This window comes from Salmo salar, chromosome 25 (genome assembly GCF_965601325.2).
Source record: "Salmo salar chromosome 25, fSalSal1, whole genome shotgun sequence".
NCBI classification, from domain to species: Eukaryota; Metazoa; Chordata; class Actinopteri; order Salmoniformes; family Salmonidae; genus Salmo; species Salmo salar.
Window position 1 is genome coordinate 31,937,958 of NC_138315.1, and position 16,620 is coordinate 31,954,577.

The 16,620-nt window shown below is 42.7% G+C and overlaps 1 protein-coding gene across 2 annotated transcripts; it reads left to right on the top strand.

Annotated features, from left to right (window-relative positions):
- The first annotated feature begins 995 nt into the window (after window positions 1-995).
- steap3 (STEAP family member 3, metalloreductase) lies at window positions 996-15,763 on the top strand. Of its 2 annotated transcripts, none has more exons than XM_014174020.3 (5): window positions 996-1,121; window positions 6,777-7,283; window positions 9,018-9,545; window positions 11,876-12,040; window positions 12,132-15,763. In XM_014174020.3, exons 2-5 carry the CDS (start codon window positions 6,792-6,794, stop codon window positions 12,423-12,425), a joined length of 1,479 nt encoding a protein of 492 aa, XP_014029495.1. In that variant the 5' UTR covers window positions 996-1,121; window positions 6,777-6,791; the 3' UTR covers window positions 12,426-15,763. The 2 variants fall into 2 exon arrangements, with proteins under 2 accessions (XP_014029495.1, XP_014029496.1); XM_014174021.3 differs by having other exon boundaries at window positions 12,188-15,763.
- Window positions 15,764-16,620: the final 857 nt, after the last annotated feature.

Genomic DNA, 16,620 nt, shown 5'->3' on the forward strand with positions numbered 1-16,620 from the left:
CCCGTCAATGTAGATAGGTGTGTGTGTGTGTGTGTGTGTGTGTGTGTGTGTGTGTGTGTGTGTGTGTGTGTGTGTGTGTGTGTGTGTGTGTGTGTGTGTGTGTGTGTGTGTGTGTGTGTGTGTGTGTGTATTGGCATGCTTAAACTGCAAAGTGATATTGTAGATGATGCCTAATTAGATAGTTAGGTGTCAGAGCTGTGACCTGAGTTCTGAGAGGGAGTCTTCTCTGCCCTCCTCGGGGTGACTTTGGCACCTCTACTCCACAGAGCCCACAATGCTCAGCAGAGTGACAGGTGACCCGCCTGACCCCAACACACACACCCCAACACGTTTTCTTTCTGACCTTAAAGTTATCTTATGTCGTGATGAATTCACATCCCATGTCATTGGTATGGTATGTCTGCCTAAACCTCAAATGAATAGAAAAGATAAGCGCTGAATAAAATCCTGAATTTGCACTGCTTATCTTTACCATTCTCTTTGGATTGAATCATATGGATCTACATAACAGGTTGCCTGGGACATGGACTTATTTCATAAGTACACTCCAGTTTTGAGGTTGAAAACATCTCAAAGTGAGCAGCACCTCCAACGTGTTTGGTAAGACACCTCAGTCACCTCTCTGACTCTGTCCAAGCACAGTACAACAGTGACACCTGTCGGGAAAAGTCTGTAATCTGTTGCCCAGAAATAGTGTTTTTTCTTTCCTGCGTTAGTAAGTGCGCACAATTGTACAAACCGCATATGTAACAACTTCATGACAAAATATTATTACATCTAAATCTAATATAATATATATTTGTAAAAAATAATGAATTATGCGACTGAAAGTCCAATAAAGCTACAGCAACCTTCATATCATATACCAGTGTGTTTTTACATGGCACATTTTACACAACAGCTAATTTCATAATATACTATGAAACCACTTAGCTATTATTATCATCTGTGTATATTATATGTCTAATCGGATCAGAAGGAACTGTAAGATTGCCCGGGTGTTCTGCACGGCCATAGTTATCTTCCGTACACAGACGAGCCGAGCGATGTGGGCAGTCTTGTTGTAACGCAGTTCGGCATCTGCAAGGCATATGACGGATTCTGCTTCATAAACAACACACGTAAGTGCAATGAATATGCGCCTCGAATAACAAACTAGTGGCATAAAATACATATGATATTATTCCCTTGTCGTCAGTGGCGATTTTAGCATGGAAATCTTGTTGGGGCAAAAAAACATGTGGGATGCATGCCAGCAAAGCCACTACACAACCCAAAACAACACTAAACAATACATGAATTGCACTATAATGGTGACAAATGTTGCCCACAAACTGTTAGGGCCTACATAAAGCTGTCCCAACATCTTACCACTGCTCCACCTGGCTATCAGCGGAGCCTTGTCTGGCAGCGAAACAGTTCATTCTGTCTCATTTACGGTCTTTAAAAAAAACATAGCTGATATGGCTGACTTCCCTTAACCCTCCTGTTGTGTTCGTTTCATGTTAATTAATTCTGTGTTCCCGGTCCAAAATGCCGCCCCATTGTAGCTGATAATAAATCCATAATAATACATATATGATCACCTAATGTTGTGTTAGATATTTTTATCAACTTAAGTTCTTGTGAAAATGTCAAGTTTACAAGAACATTACAACTTGTATTTGCTATTTATGGCCCGTAGGTACAACTCAGATGAAACATATTGTGCTATTTATCACAGACTACTTTGTGTCCAAGTTTATCAAGGACTCTCTCCTCCTCACCAGTGTCATGATCAAAGATATGATCAAGAGCCTCACATACAGTGTATCGTTTGGTCATTGTGCTGCCACAGAATGAATTGTGAGCAAGACCTCAAAAAAAACTTTATATACCAGAGCTGCAAGAAAAGTTCTATATATTATTGAAACAATGTTGCGATTGTTTGTGAGAATGCCACAGGTGTGATTCCAGTGGGGGGGAAAGATTCTATTGGGGAAAGGTTCCCGTGGGGGTTGCCATGGAAGCCAAGAAGGGGTGTGTGTGTGTGTGTGTGTGTGTGTGTGTGTGTGTGTGTGTGTGTGTGTGTGTGTGTGTGTGTGTGTGTGTGTGTGTGTGTGTGTGTGCGCTCAAACACATGCATGTGGGGGTCTGGGAGGAGAAGTGTGTCCATCTGATGAATGGGCATGTGCCTGAACTCAATTTTATACACTAATTGTAGTCTCACCCATCTAATGACTGGGAACATCACAGGTGTACAAAAGTTAAATAAAACACCCCAAATTTAATGAAAATCATAAAAATGTGTTTTGTGTGTTTAGATGCCCTGTGTGGACAAAGTCATGGAACCTTATGACAATCAGATTAAATGAACTACATTTTTCAGAGAGAAAACTTGTAAATCGGTCTAATTCGACCGGAACACAGCAGGAGGGTTAAACAAATGTGGTTTCTACTGACAATTGATGTACAAACTATGGCATAAGGGGACGACAAGTGGATAAGAGGCAATCTGTAATTTCGATTAAGACATTAATGAGCGAGCTAGGATGGACATAGTCATTACAACTATTTGTTTAGCACTTTTGAAATGTACAGCAACAGAATTCAGAACATGGGCCGTTCTTACAGTGTTCTCCCTGTACACCAAGTCAGAACCATAGAATAAATAAAGGGGGCATATAAACAATGAAAGCTCTTACAATATTCAATGATTACATTTCTCAAAAACAGTTTATAGGCTACATGTGCACCACCAAGTCAGAACAGTAGGCGAAATTAAGAGGTGAAAAGACCAAATTATTAGGGTGAGGCACATGGGCTACTAACAGCTTACTACAAAACATACACTTAGTATTACTTTCTTAGCTACAGTATACATATCTCCCTGGCATATTACATCATTTATGCAGCAGCATACAATACATTAGACTCACCTTGTTGTGCTGTGCCATTTGAAAAGGAAGGTGGCGTGGCAGTCCTTCGTGGGCAAATTTTATCATCAATGTCAGGCATTCTCTGGATTTATGCTGCTTTCAAGACAACTGGGAACTCGGGGGGGGGGGTAGAATCATAATGACGGCAGTGATCTTCAGGTCGTAGCTCTAGAAAGAGGCCCGAGTTCCAAATGTACAATACCGAGTTGGATGAAAGTTCAAAAAGTATTTACCCAATTTTCCAGTTGTCTTGAACTCACTAAAGTCAGATTTTGCAGTTCAGAGTTAACAGTTGTTTTGAGTGCGGCACAAATCATGCTTCATTGACAGCATAGCCAATGTTGAATGTTTATCATTTTAAACTAGGAAGAGAGCCACTCCACCACACAGCCACTCCACTGAATAGCAGGCTAATGATTGCTTTGCAATAATTGCAGTTAGCCACTGATTCCTTCCAAACCACTCATTGTTGAATTTGCGATTTCCAACGTTTCCAATGTTTATGTCCAATGGTCAATGAGCACTGATACGTTTTATCTATAATTTCTCTTCATTATTTCTCTTCATATGACAAGGTTTAAAACGGATTTGCCAGTAGATTGTCGACTTGATTCATGATGATGACTGCTAGCTAAGACTTTTAAAGTATGACGTTGACATGATCAGTCCAATCAAAGCTACTGTACATATAACGTGATTTGACATAATTTTATTTGTGGCCAATGACATTGAGCCTTCTTGGATGAGCACTTCTAATGTAACTCTATGCCATCACCCAAGGGGCTAGAATTTGAGGTGTCCCCTTAGACTTGGCGGTGATGTAGTGTCCCCATGAGTGACAGAACACTGAGCCAATGACTTCGCAAACGCTCCGTATTTTCTGCTGGCTCGCCCCACCACCACAAAAAGAACTGAGCTAGGCTGAAACACCTGCATTTTGGAGCTGCCTTACTCAATAAAACAAAAAAAATACCATGTTTATATGCTGCGTTATTAACTCAATGATGTATACATCTTTTTTTACATTGTTTGCAAACTGATATGTGACACGTTTAATGACAAAATAGCATGCAAAACAGGAAGGGCCCCCTCAATCATAAAACATGCTAAAAATGTCGGGCTCAAAACAGGTGCGGCTCTGCCCCACCTGCCCTGAATGACGAATCGCCACTGCTTGTCGTGCTGTTTGGCAGTGTTAAGTAAATGCATTTCTTACACTACATGGACATAAGTATGTGGACACCTTCAAATAAGTGGATTCGGCTATTTCAGCCACACCTGTTGCTGACAGGCATATAAAATCAAGCACATAGCCATGCAATCTCTATCGACAAACATTGGCAGTAGAATGGCCTTACTGAAGAGCTCCATGACTTTCAACGTGGCACCGTCGATGCCACCTTTCCAACAGGTCAGTTCGTTGAATTTCTGCCCCGCAAGAGCTGCCCTCAACTGTCAACTGTAAGTGCTGTTATTGTGAAGTAGAAAAGTCTAGGAACAACAACGGCTCAGCCGTGAAGTGGTAGGCCACACAAGCTTGGTGGAGGAGGAATAATGGTCTGAGGCTGATTTTCATGGTTCGGGCGAAGCCCCTTATTTCCTGTGAAGGAAAATTGTAACGCTACAGCACACAATGACAGTTTGGCGAAGGCCCTTTCCTGTTTCAGCATGACAATGCACCCGTGCACAAAGCGAGGTCCATACAGAAATGTTTTGTCTAGATCGGTGTGGAAGGACTTGACTGGCCTGCACAGAGCCCTGACCTCAACCCCATCAAACACCTTTGAGATGAATTGGAACGCCGACTGAGCCAGGCCTAATCGCCCAACATCAGTGCCCAACCTCACGAATGCTCTTGTGGCTGAATGGAAGCAAGTCCCTGCAGCAATGTTCCAACATCTAGTGGAAAGCCTTCCCAGAAGAGTGGAGACTGTTATCAGGGGCGAAAATCTGATATCAACTTTGGAGGGGACAATTACATTACATTTTCTCAAGAGCAATTCCTGAGGTGGACACCAAAAGTAGTGCTGTAACACACAGCCTACGTTTAATATGGTAAATGTATATGCCGTACTCCTAACTACCGGTACCCAAAACTACACAACTAATCACAACAGCAATACCATTGCCTTTAACAAATCTTAGTTCAGTCACCAGTTTAAGTTGAGAGTGGGGGTATCCATGGCATTTTCCAATTATGTTCCTATTTTACAAGTAAAAAAAATTGAGAACCTTTCATAATGTTACCAAACAAAGACTCAACAAACTTACCTGAGACTCCCTGTCTCTGCCAGTCTGTCCCTGCATATCTGTCCCCAACTCTGCTGTCTGTGTGCCATCTGTTTGCTGCTCTGCCTAATGACATCATTGTGAAACATTTCCATTAGAATTTCATTTCTTTCTTATGAACATTTTATCAACTAGTCTTTGAGATATTAGGCTACTAGGGTTCTTACTTTGCGTTTTGGTGTACTGAAAAATACTCTGATGTCCGTCTTTTTTCTGCCATTTTTCTACCTGGTTGGCTACACACACAGTATGTAGGTTATTTACAGTAGGAGATGGGCTTCTATCATCTTATCTTCTATCATTCTATATGGGCTTCGATCTAAAAGGTAGCTAGCAAATGTGAAACGGATTGCAGTGACAAGAGTTGACAGCTGTATGAGTTCACCATTTACACAACATATGCTGCAACCTTTTGTAATTTTAATCGTTTGTTTCATATTGGCTGGCTTCTAACAATAGCTGAATTTGCAAAGCTAGCGAGCACCAATTCAGTGGTGTTTGCTATAATCTTTGCTACCCGGGTTAAATAAAGGTGAAATAAAATATATAAATAAAAGTTCCCTTGCGACAATTTAGCTTTTGCAACGAGACCATTAAATATATTTAAAACAATGGTAGAAGAGAGTGTAGTTCTGTTCAGTTTATCGCTAACCTTATCACAGGGACTTTGAAGCACTAACTTACATGCATGCTGATCTTGGAATAAATTGACGATAGCAAAGATTCCATCTTTGACGACGCCACATAAATGGAATAGGTACTAGCTAGCTTAATAGTTAATATTTGCGCGCTAGCTCTGCATATTCAGCTAGTGTGTGTGCGCGATTGACTGGATTAACCTCACGTCAGTTACGTGCATTGAGTGCCTTTCAGACAGTAGATACGACCTCTACGTTACCTAGCAAGCTAAGGAACTGGCAGTGGATCAAACCATTGTGAGGCAAAGGGTGGGGGGGTTGCAATCTTTTGAAACTTAAAAACGCGCTATTAAGTGTCTATAATCAGCACAATTGCTTTCATTGCGTATTATTAATATTATTTAAATTACATAGTTATGTTTCAGTGATATATTGGAGGGGACAAATCATATTTTTCCCAGGATGGGGGGGTCGTGTCCCCCCCATCCCCCCCGGGATTTCCGCCCCTGACTGTTATAGCAGCAAAGGGGGGACCAACTCCATATTAATGGCCATGATTTTAGAATGAGATGTTCGACAAGTGCCATGTTGTGTAGTTGGCACACTACATCATTTTATATTTGGACAGGAAAAAGGACATGTGATATTTGAATGGTTTCATGGCGAAAATGTAAGGCCATTTCAGAATTTAGTGGCAGTATAACAGCAGAGATGTAGGCTACAAGTAGTACTCATATTTTTCAATTTGTCCAAGAATGATATGGCTATTTCATGTGGATAGGGCTCTTGTTTGCATTATAGTGCCATAGTTGAACTTAATATAGTTACTATGAATATATGAAAATACTATGAATATATGAATATATGAAAAAACTATGTAATTACAATGTGTAGTATTAGTATGTAATAACAGCCTCAACGCCTCTTCCAGCTCTAAAGGTCTAGCATGCCTCTGGGCGACATGAGGACACCCCTGCTGTCCAACTCATTTGACGTCCCAGAGGAACCCCTGCCCTGTGACCCGGGAAACCCCACAGTGGGCATCCTAGGCTCAGGTGATTACTCCCGCTCCCTGGCTGTGCGATTAGTTGCCTGTGGTTATAGGGTAGTGGTCGGCAGCCGTAACCCAAAGCATATAGCCATCGGACAGTTTCCTGATGGGGTTCAGCTTCTCACACAGCGGGAGGCGATGGTTGGCACAGAGAAGGTTGTCTTTGCTGCTCTCTACCCTGAACACTACCACACCCTGGTGGGGTTGAGGGATGTGCTGGCTGGGAAGGTGCTGGTGGATGTGAGCAACGCCACCAAGCTTAACAGTGGAGAGCCGTCTAACGCTGAGAGGCTGGCAGAGCTGTTCCCAGAGAGCAGAGTGGTGAAGGGCTTCAATGTGGTCTCGGCCTGGGCCCTGCAGACTGGAGCTCATGACGGCAGCAGGCAGGTAAGAGAGTAATCATGTATATACTGTACATACAACTCCACACATTGTATACAGTGGCAAGAAAAAGTATGTGAACCCTTTGGAAATACGTGGATTTCTGCATAAATTAGTAATAAAATTTGATCTGAACTTCCATCTAGGTAACAATAATAGACAAACACGGTCTGCTTAAACTAATAACACACAAACAATTATACATGTTCATGTCTTTATTGAACCCGCCGTGTAAACATTCACAGTGCAGGGTGGGGAAAGTATTTGAACCCTTAATAACTGTTTGACCCTCCTTTGGCAGCAATAACCTCAACCAAATGTTTTCTGTAGTTGCGGATCAGATCTGCACGGTCAGGAGAAATTTTGGACCGTTCCTCTTTACAAAACTATTTCAGTTCAGCAATATTCTTGGGATGTCTGGTGTGAACTGTTCTCTTTAGGTCATGCCACAGCATCTCAATCGGGTTGAGGTCAGGACTGACTGGGCCACTCCAGAAGCGTATTTTCTTCTGTTGAAGCCATTCTGTTGATTTACTTCTGTGTTTTGGGTCGTTGTCCTGTTGCATCACCCAACTTCTGTTGAGCTTCAATTGGCAGACAGATAGCCTAACATTCTCCTGCAAAATGTCTTGATAAACTTGGGAATCAATTTTTCTGTCGAAGATATCAAGCTCTCCAGGGCCTCAGGCAGCAAAGCAGGCCCAAACCGTGATGCTCCATCCACCATACTTTACAGTTGGGATGAGATTTTGATGTTGGTGTGCTGTGCCTTTTTTTCTCCACACATAGTATTGTGTGTTCCTTCCAAACAACTCAACTGTAGTTTCATCTGTCCACAGAATATTTTGCCAGTAGCGCTGTGGAACATCCAGGTGCTCTTTTGCAAACTTCAGACGTGCAGCAATGGGTTTTTTTGGACAGCAGTGGCTTCTTCCGTAGTGTCCTCCCATGAACACCATTCTTGTTTAGTGTTTTACGTATTGTAGACTCGTCAACAGAAATGTTAGCATGTTCCAGTCTTTAGCTGACACTCTAGGATTCTTCTTAACCTCATTGAGCATTCTGCGCTGTGCTCTTGCAGTCATCTTTGCAGGACGGCCACTCCTAGGGAGAGTAGCTACAGAGCTGAACTTTCTCCATTTATAGACAATTTGTCTTATCGTGGACTGATGAACATCAAGGCTTTTAGAAATACTTTTGTAACCCTTTCCAGCTTTATGCAAGTCAACAATTCTTAATCTTAGGTCTTCTGAGATCTGTTTTGTTCGAGACATGGTTCACATCAGGCAATGCTTCTTGGGAATAGCAAACTCAAATTTTGTGAGTGTTTTTTTTTATAGGGCAAGGCAGCTCTAACAACATTTCCAATCTCATCTCATTGATTGGACTCCAGGTTAGCTGACTCCTAGCTTTTGGAGAAGTCATTAGCCTAGGGGTTCAAATACTTTTTCCAACCTACACTGTGAATGTTTAAATTATGTATTCAATATAGACAAGAAAAATACAATAATTTGTGTGTTATTCGTTTGAGCACACTGTTTGTCAATTGTTGTGACTTAGATGAAGATCAGATCAAATTTGATGACCAATTTATGCAGAAATCCAGGTCATTCAAAAGGGTTCACATACTTTTTATTGCCACTGTATGTAGTTATAGATGTTGCACACCGACAGGCACTCACCCACACAATGTGAGCCTCAATTTCTCCTAATCAGTTCTCTTCCCTTTGCCCCTCCCAGGTCCTGATCAGCAGTGACTATCCTGAGGCCAAGAGAACTGTGATCCAGCTGGCTCGCTGCATGAGTTTCCTGGCCGTGGACATGGGAGGCCTTGCTAGCTCTAGGCACATTGAGGACGCCCCCCTGCGCCTCTTCCCATCCTGGGGCGGCCCCCTAATGGTCACTTTCCTCCTCATCCTCTTCTTCTACGGCTACAACTTCCTGCGTGGCGTTCTCATGCCCTACCTGTCCCGGGGGCAAAACAACTTCTACCAGCTGCCCCTGGAGACGGTGAACGAGACGCTGCCAGCAGTGGCCCTGGTGATCCTGGCGCTGGTCTACCTCCCGGGACTGTGGGCTGCCGCACTGCAGCTGGTCCGGGGAACCAAGTACAGCCGCTTTCCCGGCTGGTTGGACCACTGGATGGGGAGACGCAAACAGCTAGGCCTGCTGAGCTTCCTGTGTGCCGGGCTGCATGCGGTCTACAGTATGTGTCTGACCCTGCGCAAGGCTTCTCAATACAGGCTGCTGGATGCAGCGTACAGACAGGTGAGTGGTTGGAGTCAGTTGAACAGGTTGAACTCATAGCAGGTTGAACAGGTTGAACTCATAGCAGGTTGAACAGGTTGAACTCATAGCTAGTTGAACAGGTTGAACTCATAGTCAGTTGAACAGGTTGAACTCATAGTCAGTTGAACAGGTTGAACTCATAGTCAGTTGAACAGGTTGAACTCATAGCTAGTTGAACAGGTTGAACTCATAGCTAGTTGAACAGGTTGAACTCATAGCTAGTTGAACAGGTTGAACTCATAGCTAGTTGAACAGGTTGAACTCATAGCTAGTTGAACAGGTTGAACTCATAGCTAGTTGAACAGGTTGAACTCATAGCTAGTTGAACAGGTTGAACTCATAGCTAGTTGAACAGGTTGAACTCATAGCAGGTTGAACAGGTTGAACTCATAGCTAGTTGAACAGGTTGAACTCATAGCTAGTTGAACAGGTTGAACTCATAGCAGGTTGAACAGGTTGAACTCACAGCTAGTTGAACAGGTTGAACTCACAGCTAGTTGAACAGGTTGAACTCACAGCTAGTTGAACAGGTTGAACTCATAGCTAGTTGAACAGGTTGAACTCATAGCTAGTTGAACAGGTTGAACTCATAGCAGGTTGAACAGGTTGAACTCATAGCAGGTTGAACAGGTTGAACTCATAGCAGGTTGAACAGGTTGAACTCACAGCTAGTTGAACAGGTTGAACTCATAGCTAGTTGAACAGGTTGAACTCATAGCAGGTTGAACAGGTTGAACTCATAGCAGGTTGAACAGGTTGAACTCATAGCAGGTTGAACATGTTGAACTCATAGCAGGTTGAACAGGTTGAACTCATAGCTAGTTGAACAGGTTGAACTCATAGCAGGTTGAACAGGTTGAACTCATAGCAGGTTGAACAGGTTGAACTCATAGCTAGTTGAACAGGTTGAACTCATAGCTGGTTGAACAGGTTGAACTCATAATCAGTTGAACAAGTTGAACTCATAGCTAGTTGAACAGGTTGAACTCATAGTCAGTTGAACAGGTTGAACTCATAGTCAGTTGAACAGGTTGAACTCATAGTCAGTTGAACAGGTTGAACTCATAGTCAGTTGAACAAGTTGAACTCATAGCTAGTTGAACAGGTTGAACTCATAGCAGGTTGAACAGGTTGAACTCATAGCAGGTTGAACAGGTTGAACTCATAGCTAGTTGAACAGGTTGAACTCATAGTCAGTTGAACAGGTTGAACTCATAGTCAGTTGAACAGGTTGAACTCATAGCTAGTTGAACAGGTTGAATCATAGTCAGTTGAACAGGTTGAACTCATAGCTAGTTGAACAGGTTGAACTCATAGCTAGTTGAACAGGTTGAACTCATAGCTAGTTGAACAGGTTGAACTCATAGTTGAACAGGTTGAACTCATAGTTGAACAGGTTGAACTCATAGCCAGTTGAACAGGTTGAACTCATAGCTAGTTGAACAGGTTGAACTCATAGCTAGTTGAACAGGTTGAACTCATAGCTAGTTGAACAGGTTGAACTCATAGCTAGTTGAACAGGTTGAACTCATAGTCAGTTGAACAGGTTGAACTCATAGTCAGTTGAACATGTTGAACTCATAGCTAGTTGAACAAGTTGAACTCATAGCTAGTTGAACGGGTTGAACTCATAGCTAGTTGAACATGTTGAACTCATAGCTAGTTGAACAGGTTGAACTCATAGCTAGTTGAACAGGTTGAACTCATAGCTAGTTGAACAGGTTGAACTCATAGCTAGTTGAACAGGTTGAACTCATAGCTAGTTGAACAGGTTGAACTCATAGCTAGTTGAACAGGTTGAACTCATAGCTAGTTGAACAGGTTGAACTCATAGCTAGTTGAACAGGTTGAACTCATAGCTAGTTGAACAGGTTGAACTCATAGCTAGTTGAACAGGTTGAACAGGTTGAACTCATAGCTAGCTGAACATCTATAATCCATCAGTAGGGGACTATCCAAATAAAATGTTAGCAGCCGTGGTTGGTGATGTCACTGCTGTGGAGCAGTAGGCTGGGGCTGCATTTTGAACTCTCTATGAGTGTGAACATGACGTGACAGAGTGTGGCTGAGGCCTAATTAACAGACTGACTCCGTTAAGAGCTGCTTCTTGGGGGCAGGATGCTCTCACGCATCCAGCTCTCCGATGGAGTGTTGTTCACAAGTGGGAGAAGGCAGTGTGTGATCATTAGTTGATCCACAGATTAAGTGTTCCTCCCACACTTATCTCCCAGTCTCCCAGTGTTTTAATGCTTTTAACTGCATCAGTGAATCATTTGGTTTTCCACTAACCGGTCTTTGTGCCCCTTCAGGTGAAGGCGGGAGTGGAGCATTCCTGGGAGGAGACTCAGGTGTGGAGATCGGACCTTTATCTGTCCTCTGGCATTCTGGGACTTGGTGTTCTGACTCTTCTGGCCATCACATCTCTACCCTCGGTGGGTAACGCTCTCAGTTGGAGAGAGTTCACTTTTGTACAGGTGAGTAGCTAACAGCACGATACTTCACACTTTTGTATGCACCCGTAGTTTATTGCAACATTTTGAGCGGTTTTCTATCATCTGTCTCCAGTCAGGGTTGGGATACGTTGCCTTGACTCTCTCCATCATGCACACCCTCTTCTTCAGCTGGGACTTTGCTTTCTTCTCATTTGCTTACCCTTACTACATGCCCCCCACATACCTGCTGGCACTGATCCTGCCCTGTCTGGTCCTGGTGGGTCGGCTCTTCCTGGCGCTGCCCTGCCTGGCGTTCAGACTGGCAAAGATACGTCGAGGCTGGGAGAGTCCATGCCACCACCCTCCTCAGACCCAAGAGGACACAGCCAATGGCGTGCTGCCCAGGGACTTGAGTGGTGATGTGTGATGATCCAATCAAGTAGAGACTCAGTGCAAATCCATTTTCTAGCTCTGATGAAAGGGATGGTTCATTGTACATATTTTGTCTGACACACACTATGGCACTTTTTAATGCCACTTCATTTTTTCATCCAAATAAGAAACAAACTCAAGAAAATTGTTACTATTTTTCTAGAAACTGAAATACTGAAAGGTTACCTCACAAGTCCAATATACAACTACCTTCTGTTATGATAAATTACAGTGGGGGAAAAAAGTATTTGATCCCCTGCTGATTTTGTACGTTTGCCCACTTAAAGAAATGATCAGTCTATAATTTTAATAGTAGGTTTATTTGAACAGTGAGATACAGAATAACAACAAAGAAATCCAGAAAAATGCAAAAATGTTATCAAATGATTTGCATTTTAATGAGGGAAATAAGTATTTGACCCCTCTGCAAAACATGACTTAGTACTTGGTGGCAAAACCCTTGTTGGCAATCACAGAGGTCAGACGTTTCTTGTAGTTGTCCACCAGGTTTGCACACATCTCAGGAGGGATTTTGTCCCACTGCTCTTTGCAGATCTTCTCCAAGTCATTAAGGTTGAGGCTGACGTTTGGCAACTCGAACCTTCAGCTCCCTCCACAGATTTTCTATGGGGTTAAGGTCTGGAGACTGGCTAGGCCACTCCAGGACCTTAATGTGCTTCTTCTTGAGCCACTGCTTTGTTGCCTTGGCCGTGTGTTTTGGGTCATTGTCATGCTGGAATACCCATCCACGACCCATTTTCAATGCCCTGGCTGAGGGAAGGAGGTTGTCACCCAAGATTTGACGGTACATGGCCCCGTCCATCGTCCCTTTGATGCGGTGAAGTTGTCCTGTCCCCTTAGCAGAAAAACACCCCCAAAGCATAATGTTTCCACCTCCATGTTTGACGGTGGAGATGGTGTTCTTGGGGTCATAGGCAGCATTCCTCCTCCTCCAAACACGGCGAGTTGAGTTGATGTCAAAGAGCTCCATTTTGGTCTCATCTGACCACAACACTTTCACCAGTTGTCCTCTGAATCATTCAGATGTTCATTGGCAAACCTCAGACGTACATGTATATGTATTCTTGAGCAGGGGGACCTTGCGGGCGCTGCAGGATTTCAGTCCTTCACGGCGTTGTGTGTTACCAATTGTTTTCTTGGTGACTATGGTCCCAGCTGCCTTGAGATCATTGACAGATCCTCCCGTGTAGTTCTGGGCTGATTCCTCACCGTTCTCATGATCATTGCAACTCCACGTGGTGAGATCTTGTATGGAGCCCCAGGCCGAGGGAGATTGACAGTTATTTTTTGTTTCTTCCATTTGCAAATAATCGCACCAAATGTTGTCACCTTCTCACCAAGCTGCTTGGCGATGGTCTTGTAGCCCATTCCAGCCTTGTGTAGGTCTACAATCTTGTACCTGACATCCTTGGAGAGCTCTTTGGTCTTGGCCATGGTGGAGAGTTTGGAATCTGATTGATTGATTGCTTCTGTGGACAGGTGTCTTTTTTACAGGTAACAAGCTGCAGTTAGGAGCACTCCCTTTAAGAGTGTGTTCCTAATCTCAGCTCGTTACCTGTATAAAAGACACCTGGGAGCCAGAAATCTTTCTGATTGAGAGGGGGTCAAATACTTATTTCCCTCATTAAAATGCAAATCAATTTATAACATTTTTGACATGCGTTTTTCTGGATACTTTTGTTGTTATTCTGTCTCTCACTGTTCAAATAAACCTACCATTAAAATTATAGACTGATCCTTTCTTTGTCAGTGGGCAAACGTACAAAATCAGCAGGGGATCAAATACTTTTTCCCCCCACTGTATGTATGCTCTTTGTTTAAATGGGTTAAGAAACATGAACAGAAATGTATCACTTTCACTAAGTATCATAGCAAGACATTTCATATTTGACTAGACCTCTAAGCTTCTCTTGGGTAAAGTGAAGAAGGATGTGACCACTTTCTGGTCAATTTCAGCATGTTCAAATCTCCAAACTCACTATTCGACAAGATTTACCAACCAGAAGTGCCTGAATTGAGCCTCGACTGAGAAGCTGCACTTGACCCTGAAATAGGAACATTATTTCTAGACAGAAGTCTGTATAAGGACATTGGATTAGTGTTAGAGACCTAGTCAATACAGTCCGTCTTTGCTGTTCAGCTGTGTGTTACTGCGTTGTCGCTTCCAGACAGACAGTCTGTGTGCAGTGTTGTGGAACATCTTGAGTCAAATATTTGCACAGATACCGGAACTTGTGAATTCAATTTAGACTTTATTACAAACGTAACAGAGCCGAGCCTTTCCATGGAAAATACTAAATTCTCTAATCACAGAGTTCTGACTTTATAGTTTTTCCTGTCTTTACATAGCACATATAGTCACTCCTTGTATGTACATGAACAACTCCTATTGGCCTTAGTTCTCCCATCTTTGCATTACGTATAGAATCCCCTCCCTCTATACGAAAATATAACTCCTCTTGACCTTTCTCCACCACCATCTTTCTTTCTCAGTTCTTGTTTGTTAACGTCCACATCTGACAGCTGTGTAGGTTATAATGGTAGCAGGCCCTGTTCATATATCTTCCATTCCTTATATAGCCACTCTGTCTTAGCACTTCAAAGTGGACAGCCTAAACACTGCCTGCTAATATTGGATTCATGAGTTTTGCATGAGTTTCGCTACCACAGCAGCTCCAGTCCTACCAGCATCATTATGTAAGGAGACTGGACACAGTCACAAAACACACAACTACTGTCAACCTGGGAAATTAACAATTACAGTTTTTCTCAATTGCTAAAACACAATTTCTGAAACCTTGCTCCATTTCCTGAAAACATTAAACCTCGTCTTCAAGCACTATTTACATAACCTCTGACTCCTCTCGCAAAATAAAACATTCGCCTCAAAACAGTTTTACCTGTGTTCAAAATCAAACACTGCTCTCAAATCATAAACAAAGTGATCAAAATGATATACACTCTCAAGCAGTCAGTAAACAATACACCGAAAAATAGAAAACACATTGTTCAAAACATACAATTCTTGAGGGAGAAAATATTCATATTTTTCCGTCATTGTCTTTTGATGAACGAAAACATGTTCTATCATAGTAAAATTGATCAGAAATTATTACTCTGCTTTGCTCTTTTGTTTTTTGTTCTTCCTCCTCCTTGTACCCCTATTTTTACACTACTGTACCCTGCATCTCACAAACTTGTCCTTTGTCTCTGTGATACTGTAATTCTTGTTCTTTGTTGATATGAACCTACAACCAGTCAAAATCTTTTGAGCAGTCAGTACTGTTAATAATAAATGGAAAGCACAATGTTCAGGGCCATACAATTTGTCCATTGTACAGTATACAGCCTACAATGCACTGTACTACAGTATACAATACTAAAAGGGACAAAAATCAAAGGAGTAAACATGTGCTTCTTCTTGTCTTTGGGCTGGGTCAGGCCAGAGCACTTCGTCGACATCACAAGCAATATTGTCCCTCCTGAGGCAACGGGGGAAGAAGCCTCTTGTGTGCCGTATCCAGCCCTGACATGATTCCTCACCTATATCACCACAGGCTAAATCCATGGCTTGCAGCAGATTTACTCTGGTGTAGGGTTGTCTATCATAAACTTTCCATCTCCAAGAGGAGAAAAACTCCTCAATCGGATTCAGGAAAGGCGAGTATGGAGGGAGGTACAAGTTCATAAACTGCCCATTGATGTTAAACCATTCCCTTACCTGAGCAGCTCGGTGGAAACTGACATTGTCCCACACTATCACATAGGTGGGAATGGGATTCTCATTTAGCTCTTGACCCTGCTGCTCTTGAACCTGCTGCTCAAATAAAATATCTCTTAGATTGGCAATAAATGTTAGAAGGTGCTGGGTGTTATATGGCCCAAGTGTAACATGGTGATGTAGAACACCATGGTTGCTGATAGCAGAGCAGATTGTGACATTGCCACCTCGTTGACCAGGGACTTCAACAATGACCCGCTGTCCAATCATGTTTCGGCCTCTCCTTCTCCTCTTTGTTAGATTGAAGCCTGCTTCATCGACAAAGATGAACTCATGGGGTCTGTCCAAGGATTCCAAGTCAAATATTGTATGTGTAGAAATACAATATACTGTATGTAGGATTTTGTAAGTTGTACAGAGACAGTGCTAAACTGTAGAGTACAATTAG